At 43.8% G+C, this 12225-nt stretch overlaps 1 protein-coding gene across 3 annotated transcripts in view; it reads right to left on the bottom strand.

Moving 5' to 3' along the window:
* Window positions 1-12225, bottom strand: part of VPS13A (vacuolar protein sorting 13 homolog A) — a 254299-nt gene that overhangs the window by 230470 nt on the left and 11604 nt on the right. For all 3 annotated transcript variants that reach the window (XM_062208443.1, XM_062208441.1, XM_062208442.1), the window contains exons 2-3: window positions 3616-3659; window positions 113-155 (exon numbers count right to left, since the gene is read on the bottom strand). In XM_062208443.1, the coding sequence (XP_062064427.1) occupies window positions 113-155; window positions 3616-3659 (87 nt within the window). The remainder of the gene's footprint in view (window positions 1-112; window positions 156-3615; window positions 3660-12225) is intronic.

The following is a 12225-nucleotide window of genomic DNA, read 5'->3' as shown; positions in this document are numbered from 1 at the left end:
ACTTTCAATTAATGCTCAGAAACATTAAAAAGATCATACTGGAGAGAGATAGGCATGTTATTCTGTCTATATTTCCAGTAAGAAGGACACTCCAATAAAAAACATGGCTTACCTATGTGACCAACTTTAACTTTAAATGGTACATCCAGTTGACTCTATAAAGAAAAAAACATATACATATTTTTATACATACATATATATATGTTTCTCCAAATTAGGGAAGTTTTCTATAATTATTCCACTAAAAAGGCCTTCAAATTCATTCTCTCTTTCCATGTCTTCAGGAACTCTGTATGTTGGGTCGTTTGATATTATCCCACAGATGTCCAACACTTTTTTAGCTTTTCAATTTTTTTTTTTTGGTCTGATTATAAAATTTCCAGAAATTTGTGTTCTAACTCAGATAGTCTTTCTTCTCCTCACCGAGTCTGATTATAAAATTTCCAGAAATTTGTGTTCTCAGATAGTCTTTCTTCTCCTCACCGAGTCTGTTCTTAAGGCTTTCCACTGCATTTTTAATTTGTTCTATTAAATTCTTTATCTCCAACATTTTGTTTTGATTTCTTCTTAAAATCTCAATTTCATTAGAAAAAAATTTTTCATGTGATGTACGGAATTCTCTAGTCTGTGGATTTGCTTCTGATTACTGCTAAGTAATCTTAAGATCAATGTTTTGATCATCATTCTTGGCATTTCTTCAATCTCTTCATTTTCATATTCTATGTGTTCCTTTGGAGGTGTCATGTTGCCTTCCTTATTTTTGTTTCTTGAATTTCTGCATTGATTTTTAGGCATTTGTGGAGATACTTGGTGGTTTATTTTTCTCCCTGTGATGGCTTTTATCTTTGGACTACATCTCTGTGGCTTAGTGGAGTTGTCCACTCTTTCAGTGAATACCCTGAGGTGTGTGCTAGTGTGGTTAGGGAGCTCTGTTTAGTGCTCCAGTGTGAGGGGTGTCCAAGGTGATACCCAAGTTGAGTGTGGTAATTTATTTTTTTTATTTTTATTTATTTATTTTTATTTTTATTTTTTATTTTTTATTTTTTTATTTTTGACAGGCAGAGTGGACAGTGAGAGAGAGACAGAGAGAAAGGTCTTCCTTTTGCCGTTGGTTCACCCTCCAATGGCCACCGCGGTAGCGCGCTGCGGCCGGTGCACCGCGCTGATCCGATGGCAGGAGCCAGGTGCTTATCCTGGTCTCCCATGGGGTGCAGGGCCCATGGACTTGGGCCATCCTCCACTGCACTCCCTGGCCACAGCAGAGAGCTGGCCTGGAAGAGGGGCAACCGGGACAGGATCGGTGCCCCGACCGGGACTAGAACCCGGTGTGCCGGCGCCGCAAGGCGGAGGATTAGCCTAGTGAGCCGCGGCGCCGGCCTTATTTTTTTATTTTTTAATCAGAGGGGAGGTTTGTTCTGCTCAGCTGGTGTAGTCTCAACACTCATCTCCGTTTCTCAAAGGAGACCAATGCCTGGGCGCCAACCTCAGTAGGTACAATATTCATCTGCACTGCAACAAGAACCACATAAATCATCTGTGCAGTTCTCAGTGTGAGCACTGATCCTGCAGCAGTGACCCTCATCAGGGAATCAGGGAGCCCCAACCGTGTGGAACTGCCCACTGTGACTGCCCAAAGTCCTAGCCACACCCTGAGTCCGCCATGCAGCCACAGTGTTTTCATAGTCCCGGCACTCAAGCCTCCCAGCCCCATCAGGAGCACCCAGCCCCATCAATTCCTCCAGCAAGACTCAGGCATCTATTCACAGCTGGTTGCTGGGCATGTGGACACGAGCTGGCGCAGCTGTTACATGTCGCCTCTCCTGGCTAGTTATCGAATGCCGATGCCTGCTAGTCAGGGAGAAACATGTCCCCTCTTTTTTTTCTAGGTTGGCAGGTACACTATCCCCCACAGGGCTCCAAGCTGGACTCAAACCAGGCTATTCCTGCACTTTATTACCAATGGCTTGGGCTGCTGCAGTGTGGTCTCACCTCACTCTCCCAAGCTGATGCTGAGGCTCTCGGCTGCTAGGGTCCCAAGCTGTGTGCATGCACACCCTCCACATAGGTCCACAGTGTCCTTCTAATTTGCATGGAGTTTCCTCTACCGTTTTCTCCCTAGCTCTTCCCTGAGACTGCACTCTCTCCACTTTTTAAAAACTGTCTTCCCCTAGACTAGAGCAGTAAGCTCCCTCCCCATTCCTGATTACTTCTAAGTAATCCTACAATCAATTTTTTGAATTCCGTTTCCAGCATTTCTTAAGTCTCTTCATCTTCACGTTCTAGTATTGAAGTGTTTTGTTCTTTTGGAGACGTCATGTTGTCTTCCTTATTCTTGTTTCTTGAATTGCTGCATTTATTATTAGGCATTTGTGGGATTATGTTTTATTTTTCTTCCTTGTGATGGCTTTTATCTTTGAACTATGCTCCTGTGGCTTAGTGTAGTGCCCGCTCTTTCAGTGAATACCCAGAGGCGTGCGCTGGGTGTGGCCAGGGAGCTTTGCACAGTGTTCCAGGGTGAAGGGAATGTCCAAGATGATACTCAACTGGGTATGGTAAATCTTTTTATTTATTTATTTTTAATCAGAGTGGAGGTTTGATCAGCTCTTTTGGCCTAATCTCATGCTCACCTCCTCTCCTTCAAGGAGACCAATGCCTGGGTGCTAGCCCCAATGGGTACAATATTCATCCCCACTGCCACAAGAACCACACAAAGGATGTGTGCAGTCCTTGGTTTGAGTACGGATCCCATAGCAATGACTCTCATCAGGGAATAAGGGAGCCCCGAGCATGTGGAGCCATCACAGTGATTGCCCAAAGACCCAGCAACACCCTGTGCCCTCCCATGCAGCCACAGTGTTTTCACAGTCCCAGCACACAAGGCTCCCACAGTCACAAGCACTCAGCCTCCTGTCAATTCTCCCACATGGACACAAGCTGGTGCAGCTGTCATGTATATCCAAAATGGTGCCTGCCCTCTCTTGGCAGGTTACAGGATGCTGGTGCCAGGTGGTCAGGAAGAGAGAAACATGGCCCCTTTTCTTCCCTCTGGGTTCACGGGTACATTGTCCCCCACAGGGCTCCAAGCCAGACTCATGCCAGGCTCTTCCTGCAGCTTTATCACCAGTGGCTTGGGTTGCTGCAGCTTGGTCTCACTTCACTCTCCAAAGCTGGTGCTGAGGCTCTTGGCTGCTATGGTCCTGAGTTGTACATGTTGTCATCCTCCATGTAGGTCCACAGTGTCCCTCTAATTTGTGTGGCATTTCCTCTGTTTTCTCCCTCTAACTCTTTTAACTATCTTCTTCTAGACTAGAAGAGTAAGTTCCCTACCGATTCTGCCAACTTGGAATGTCCTCCAGTAAAAAATTATTTAAATGGTGTTTTATAAACTTGAAAATCATTGGAAGACAACTGAGACACTAAAATAAAACATATGAGAAAGAAGAAAATAAAATTTTTCACTTTACACTTACTTTTAGGGAGATTAAAATCCATTCTGAGTAATTCAGATTTTACAAATTCTGTCTCCAAAAAATTTCCTCAAATAATTTAAGGTGGCATGATCAATCAAGAAATAATATACATAATTAAATGCACAAACTTTTCAGTCAAACCTACCAGGGCATTTTCTTTAATTACAAGATTCTTGAGGGCCACAGCTCCTACAAAAATAAAAATTATTTTAAAAAACTTGAAACATTCAAATATTTTTCACTTAAGAAAGCTAAGTATAGTTCATTCCTGCATCTCATACTAGGGAAAAATAATCATAAATAATGTAGTTAAGAGAAATTAGGATCTATCTATGATCAAAGTAAATCACCTGCATTCTTCTGCATAGTTTGAGATGTTTGACTAAACTTCATTTTTGTAATATTTTTCTTCTCTGCAGTTATAGATCAATATTAATAAAATTATATGCCAATATTAATTACCTTAAGTCAGAATTATAAAAACATCAATCTAGCAAAGTAACACAAGATAGATATGCAAAAAGAAAAGTATATTTAAATACTTGCAATGAACAGCTGGAAAACGAACTCTGAAAATGCAAAGTCAAGGGCTTGTGTTGTGGTTCACTGAGTTAAAGCTGCATCCTACAGCAGCAGCAATGCCAGTTCGAGTCCTGGCTGCTCCACTTCCAATCCAGCTCCCTGTTAATGCGCCTGGGTAAGCAGCAGAGAATGGGCCAAGTGCTTGGGCTCCTATACCCATGTGGAAGACCTGGAACAGAAAAAGTTCCTGGCTCCTGGCTTAGGTCTGGCCCAGCCCTGATCGTTGTGGCCATTTGGAGAGTGAGCCAGTAGATGGAAGATCTCTGTCTCTCCTTCGCTCTAACTCTGCCTCTCAAATAAATAAATAAACCTTTAAAAAAAATGAAATGGGGCCGGCGCCGCAGCTTAATAGGCTAATCCTCTGCCTGCGGCACCGGCACACCGGGTTCTAGTCCCAGTCAGGGCGCAAGATTCTGTCCCAGTTGCCCCTCTTCCAGGCCAGCTCTCTGCTGTGGCCCGTGAGTGCAGTGGAGGATGGCCCAAGGGCTTGGGCCCTGCACCCCATGGGAGACCAGGAGAAGCACCTGGCTCCTGGCTTCGGATCAGTGCGGTGCACTGGCCGCAGCATGCCAGCTGCGGCGGCCATTGGAGGGTGAACCAACGGCAAAGGAAGACCTTTCTCTCTGTCTCTCTCTCTCACTGTCCACTCTGCCTGTCAAAAAAAAAAAAAAAAAAAAGGAATGAAAAGTCAATGAGCCCAAGTATATATTTCAAAATTCAAATGTAAAGAGGAAAAAAAATGAGGCAACAGAATGTCCAAGAACTATACAGAACTGTGAAAGCTCTAACATATTAGCAATGGAAATAACAGAAGGAAATAAAAGGAAGACAAGTACAAAAATATCTGTAGTAACCATGACTAAAAGCTTTCCAAAAAATATATTTTAAAGATTTATCCTCTTCATTTGAAAGCTATAGAAAGAGAGGCAGGGGGTGGGGGAGAATATCTTCCATCTGCTGGTTCACTCACCAAATGGCTAGAACAGTCAGGGCTGTGCCAGGAACTCTGTCCAGGTCTCCCACATGGGTGACGGGGATCCACATACTGAGCCATCACTTGCTGCTTCCCAGACGCATTAGCAGGGAGCTAGACTAGAAGCTCAGTAGCTGGGACTTGAACCAGCATGCTGATATGGGATGTGAGTGTTCCAAGCAGTGGCTTAAACCGCTGCACTACAGCACCTCCAAAATTTCCAAAACTAATGATACAGGAAGTTCAGAGTATACCAAGTAGAATAAACGTCAAAATATATATATATATAATAAATAGCATATTGTATATATTACATAAACACCAAAAATTTACATATAATATATACCATATTATATATAATGTATATATATATATACACACCATAATCCCACTTCATAGCATCAAAAGCAAAGAAAATCTTGAAAGAAGGCAGAGAGAGTAAGAATACAGATATACCTATAAAGGTACAAGAATAAGAATTGCATCACATACTTTACAATCCATGAAAGCAAAAAGAGCAAAATATTTAAAGGTTTGAAAAGTAAACAACAACCAACCTAAAATTCTATATCCAATGAAATTATATTCCAAAGTGAAGAGCAGAAGGAGTGATATCAGCAAGATGGCATTCCAGAAGGCCCTGATTCCCCCAAGGAAACATTAAGTAAGTAAAAGACTGACCAAAATAACTTTGTGAGACCACTTGAAACTGTTTAAGGATATACAGGAGGGGCCAGTGCTTTGATGCAGTGGGTTAAAGCTCTGGCCTGGAGCACCAACATCCCATATGGGCACCGGTTCAAGTCTCGGCTGCTCCACTTTTGATCCAGCTCACTGGGAAAGCAGTGGAGACTGGCCCAAGTTCTTGAGCCCCTGCATCCACATGGGAGACCTGGATCAAGCTCCTGGCTTTGGATTGACCCAGATCCGGTCACTGCAGCCATTTTGGGAGTGAACCAGTAAATGGAAGATCCCTCTCTTTCCCTGTCTCTACCTCTCTCTGTAACTATCTTTCCAATAAATAAAATAAATCTTAAAGGCCAGCACGGTGGTATAGTGGGCTAAGCCTTCACCTGTGGTGCCACAATCCCATATGGGCACCAGTTCATGTCCTGACTGCTCCTGTTCTGATCCAGCTCTCTGCTATGGCCTGGGAAAGCATCAGAAGATGCCCCAAGTCCTTGGGTCCCTACACCTGCAAGGGAGACACAGCAGAAGCTCCTAACTCCTGACTCTGGATTGGCCCAGCTCTGGCCATTGCAGCCAGCAGATGGAAAACCTTTCTCTCTGTCTCTCCCTCTGTCTGTAACTCTACCCCTCAAATAAATAAAATATTTGAAAGAAAAATCTTAAAAAAAAAAAAAAAAGAGGATGTACAGGAAACAAGCAAATGTGTAACCATGAAAAAAGTCACATTCAAAAAAAATTGGAAATTTCATTCACACTTGTGCTATTCTACCCCCAATACAGCACAGTAAGTTTGTGGTAAATCCATTCAATCCTTGTTTCCTCTCTGGGTAGTGAAGGTAAACAGAACTTGTTTGTTATGTTCTTGATTATTTTTTTAATTTTTTTAAGTTTTTTTTTTTTTTTTTTTTTTTTTTTTGGAGAGATAGACAGAGAGAAAGGTCTTCCGTCCGCTGGTTCACTCCCCAGATGGCCGCAATGGCTGGAGTTGCGCCAATCCAAAGCCAGAACTTTTTCTGGGTCTCCCATGAGGGTGCAGGGGCCCAAGGACTTGGGCCATCTTCTACTGCTTTCCTAAGCCATAGCAGAGAGCTGGAAGGGAAGAGGAGCAGCCGGGACTAGAACCAACGCCCACATGGGATACCAGCACCACAGGCGAAGGATTAACCTACTGCACCACAGCACTGGCCTCCAGTACTGGTTTCCATCTAACATGACTTGGAGATCACATGGAACAGTAGCAGAGTTTGCAAATCACATTGAAGACCAATGATAGCAGTGCAGGACACAACACAAAACTGTACAGTCATGGGTATGTGGAGCAAGAGACTAAGGGAAGAGAAATACAACAGAACATGTAAGACCCTGAGAAGAAGTAGTGGTAAGATCCTAAAGGAAATTAAGACTTCTTTTTTAAGATTTATTTATTCATTTGAAAGGCAGAGTTAGAGAGGGAGAGAGAAATTTTCCATCTGCTGCTTCACTCCCCCAAATGGCCACAACAGCCAGGGCTGAGCAAGGCTGAAGGCTGAAGCCAGGAGCCAGGAGCCCCATCCGAGTCGCCCATGTGGGTGCAGAGTCCCAAGCACTTGGGCCATCCTCCACTGCTTTCTCAGGCACAGTAGCAGGAAGCTAGATCAGAAGTGGAGCAGCCAGGAGTTGAATCAGTATCCATATGAGATGCTAGTGCTGCAGGAAGTTGCTTAATGCACTATGCCTCAGCACCAGCCCCCAAATTAAGACATTTAAAAAGTAGTTGTACATATGTGGGAGCTAAAATTTAAACAACAAAAACTAAACACAACAAAACAGAGAGGCCAGTGTATGGCACAGCAGGTTAAGCCACTGCCTATGACACTGGCATCCATATGAGTGCCACATGAAGTCCCAACTGCTCCACTTCTGATCCAGCTCGCTGCTAACAAGCCTAGGAAAGTAGCAGAAATGGTCCAAGTGTCCAAGTTTCTGTCACCTACATGTGAGACTCTGATGGAGTTCCAGGCTCCTGTCTTTACAGCTGCTGCAGCCACATGGACAGTGATCCAGCAGATGGAAGATCGATTCTAATAATAAAAATAAATCCTTTTTTAAAAAAGGAAAGCAATGCCTGAGTGTATCAGTTTTGCTGCAAATATAGTGTTTTGTCAAACTGTTTTAAATCTCTGCTTAAGTTTTAGTGATTTTGTGAATATTTTAAAATTTTTATGAATGAAGTTGAACATATTTTCATTTGATTATTGTTTATAGCCTTGCCTATTTTCCTGCTGAACTATGGTCTTTTTACTTTTTATTTGTTGAACTCTCTATTTAGTGGAGCCACTTAGCCTTAGATTATAATGTAAATGTAAAACTTACCTCAAAAAAATTTTTAAATAAAAAGTAGAAAAGAAAAAAGAATGTGTACACACACACACACACACACAGAGGTTAAGGGACAATTTGCACCCAGAAGCTTTTATTCAGAGCTCTTTGGTGAAGGCAATAACAGTACAGAGTACTCTGCAAAGATTCACAGTGGTGGCTTATTTTTCACATGCCTACTGTTCAATAAAAGATCACTAGGTATGTCATGAAACAGGAAATAAGATTCATCCAAAAGAACATATTAAATCTTAAGAAAGCAACACTAGGGGGCCAGCGCCATAGCTCATTTGGTTAATCTTCCACCTGCAGCGCCAGCATCCCATATGGGTGCCAGGTTCTAGTCCCGGTTGCTCCTCTTCTAGACCAGCTCTCTGCTGTGGCCCGGGAAGGCAGTAGAAGATGGCCCAACTGCATGGGCCCCTGCACCCACATGGGAGACCAGGAGAAGCACCTGGCTCCTGGCTTCGGATCGGCGTAGCTCCAGCCATAGCAGCCATTTTGGGGGGTGAACCAACGGAGGGAAGACCTTTCTCTCTCTCTCTCTCACTGTCTAACTCTATCTGTCAAATAAAAAAGAAAGAAAGAAAGGAAGGAAGGAAGGAAGCAACACTAAACAAAACATGTTTAGGATTTACTAGAAAAAAACATTTTAAGAACACTTAAAGAGCAAAAGGAAAACAAGGACATAGAGCTAAAGGATACATTACAAAGCATATGTAAACAAAGTAAGAATATCTACAAAGAGAACAAAATAAATTCTAGAGCTAAAAAACACAGTAACTAAACTGAAAAATCACTAGGGAAAATCAACAGCAGGTGTAAACAAGAAGAAACCATCAATAAGCATGAAGACAGGTCATTTGAAATTATACAATGAGGGGAAAAAAAAAAAACAGGGCCAGCGGTATGGCACAGCGAGTTAAAGCCCTGGCCTGCAGTGCTGACATCCCATATGGGCACCAGTTAGAGTTCCAGCTGCTCTACTTCTGATTCAGCTTCCTGCTAATGCACCTGGGAAAGCAGGAGAGGATGGCCCAAGTGCTTGGGCCCCTGTACCCATGTGGAAGACCCAAAAGAAGCTTCTGGCTACTGGCTTCAGATTGGCTCAGCTCTGGCTGTTGCGACCATTTGGGGAATGACCAATGGATGGAAGACCCCTCTGTCTCTACCTCTCTATATAACAGTCTTTCAATAAATAAAATAAATATTAAAAAAAAGACATCAAGTAAAGAAAAACAGAGCCTTGGAGAATTACAGGAAACCATGAAATAATCTTTATACTTGTATGTATTATGGATGCCTCAGAGAAGACAGATAAAGGGTCAGAGAGCTCATCTAAAGAAATAATGGGCCGGCACCCCGGCTCACTAGACTAATCCTCTGCTTGTGGCACTGGCACACCGGGTTCTAGTCCCAGTTGGGGCACCAGATTCTGTCCCGGTTGCTCCTCTTTCAGTCCAGCTCTCTGCTGTGGCCCGGGAGTGCAGTGCAGGATGGCCCAAGTACTTGGGCCTTGCACCCGCATGGGAGACCAGGAGAACCTGGCTCCTGGCTTCCGATTGATGCGGTGCGCCAGCTGCATTGGGGGGTGAACCAACGGAAAAGGAAGACTTTTCTCTCTCTCTGTCTAAATCTGCCTGTCCAAAAAATAATAATAATAATAATGGACAAAAGCTTTCCAAATTTAAGGAAAAACATAGACACACAAATACAAAAATCTAAACCGACTCCAAATGCGGTAAACCTATAGACCTACACTGAGACACTTGGTATCAAGATACTGAAAACCAAAGACAGAGACTCTCAAAAGTAGCAAGAAAGAGGCAACTAATAATACATATACCATCAATAAATTTATCAGTGGATTTCTCAACAAAAATGACTGAGCCTTTTTACTGCAATATAAATGTAAAATGTTATCTCAAAAACTAAAAGGGGGAGCTGGAGAAAGAAGGAGGATAGAAGGGTGGAAGGGAGAGTGGGAAAGGGAGGAAGGGACTATCATGTTCTTAGGATTTTATCTACAAATCACACAGAATCTACTAAAAACTAATTAAAAATAAAGTCAAAAAGCAGTGAGATGGTAATATTTAAAATGTAAAAAGTAAAAATCGTGGCCGGCGCCATAGCTTAACAGGCTAATCCTCCGCCTTGCGGCGCCGGCACACTGGGTTCTAGTCCCGGTTGGGGCGCCGGATTCTATCCCGGTTGCCCCTCTTCCAGGCCAGCTCTCTGCTGTGGCCCGGGAAGGCAGTGGAGGATGGCCCAAGGGCTTGGGCCCTGCACCCGCATGGGAGACCAGGAGAAGCACCTGGCTCCTGGCTTCGGATCAGCACGATGCGCCAGCCGCAGCGGCCATTGGAGGGTGAACCAATGGCAAAGGAAGACCTTTCTCTCTGTCTCTCTCTCTCACTATCCACTCTGCCTATCAAAAAAAAAAAAAAAGTAAAAATCGTTAATCAAAAATACTTGGCCGGCGCCGTGGCTCACTAGGCTAATCCTCCGCCTGCGGCACCGCCACCCTGGGTTCTAGTCCTGGTTGGGGCGCCGGTTCTGTCCCAGTTGTCCCTCTTCCAGTCCAGCTCTATGCTGTGGCCAGGGAAGGCAGTGGAGGTTGGCACAAGTGCTTGGGCCCTGCACCCACATGAGAGACCAGGAGGAAGCACCTGGCTCCTGGCTTCGGATCGGCACAGCATGCCAGCCGCAACACACCAACCATAGCAGCCACTTGGGGGGGTGAACCAACAGAGAAAGGAAGAACTTTTTGTCTCTCTCTAACTCTGCCTGTCAAAAAAAAATAAATACTGTATACAGTTAAGGAAAGATTAAGAAATTCATTCATATATATATGTGTGTGTGTGTGTGTGTGTATAAAATAAAAACAGGGGCCAGTGTTGTGACATACCAGGTTAAGCTGCCACCTACAGTGCCAACATTCCATATGAGTGCCAGGTTGAGTCCCATCTGCTCCATCTGGAACCCAGCTCTGTGCTAAAGTGTCTAGGAAAGCAACAGAAAATGACCCAAGTACTTGGGCCCCTGCACCCACATGGGACACTTAGATGGATTTCCAGGCTCCTGGCTTTGGCCTGCCCCAACTCTGGCCATTGCAGCCATCTGAAATGAATCAGTGAATGGAAGCTATCACTCTGCCCTTCCAATAAATAAACATAAATCTTTAAATGACTTTTTTTTAAACTTATTGAAACCACACTAACAAAACAGTGCCATACCAGCACAGACACTAGACCAGTGGAAGAGAACACAATGTCCATAAATAAGCCTTCTTATACATATTCAAATGATCTTTCTGTATTTCTCTGGGAGAAAGAGAAAAGAGAGAGACAAAGGGAGGGACTGCCCATCTGGTGGTTCACTCCCCAAACACCTACAATGAGGCTGAAACCAGGAGTCAACAACACACTCCAAGTCTCCCATATGGGTGGCAGGAACACAGTTACAAAGCAGTAATCATATCCAGGTACATCAACGCACAAGGCAGGGGTCTTAACTGCTAAGCCAAACGCCCATGTCCAAACTGCTAGGTTCGAATAATACAAAAAAAATCAAAGAAGACTTGTTAAAAGAAATTTTCAAATATTTTTAGCAAATAAAAATACAGCTTATCAAAAACTGTGAAATTCAGTTTAAAAGCCAGGCTTACAGCCAGCGCCGTGGCTTAACAGATTAATCCTCCGCCTTGCGGCGCCAGCACATCAGGTTCTAGTCCCGGTTGGGGCACCGGATTCTGTCCCGCTTGCCCCTCTTCCAGGCCAGCTCTCTGCTGTGGCCCGGGAAGGCAGTGGAGGATGGCCCAAGAGCTTGGGCCCTGCACCCCATGGAAGACCAGGAGAAGCACCTGGCTCCTGGCTTCGGATCAGCGCGATGAGCCGGCCGCGGCGGCCATTGGAGGGTGAACCAACGGCAAAAAGGAAGACCTTTCTCTCTCTCTCTCTCTCACTATCCACTCTGCCTGTCAAAAAAAAAAAAAAAAAAAGCCAGGCTTACAGAGAATGTAGCGCTCTGACTACATATACTAGAAAAGATGAAAGGTCTAAAACTCAATTAACTTCCATCTTAGGAATCTAGAAAAAGAAGAGCAAATTAAATCCAAAGTAAGCAGAAGAAATTAAGTAATAAAAATTAGAA

Source organism: Lepus europaeus, chromosome 12 (assembly GCF_033115175.1).
Source record: "Lepus europaeus isolate LE1 chromosome 12, mLepTim1.pri, whole genome shotgun sequence".
Classification (NCBI taxonomy): Eukaryota; Metazoa; Chordata; class Mammalia; order Lagomorpha; family Leporidae; genus Lepus; species Lepus europaeus.
The sequence above is the reverse complement of the archived record's forward strand: the minus strand, read 5'-3'. Positions and strand labels throughout refer to the sequence as shown.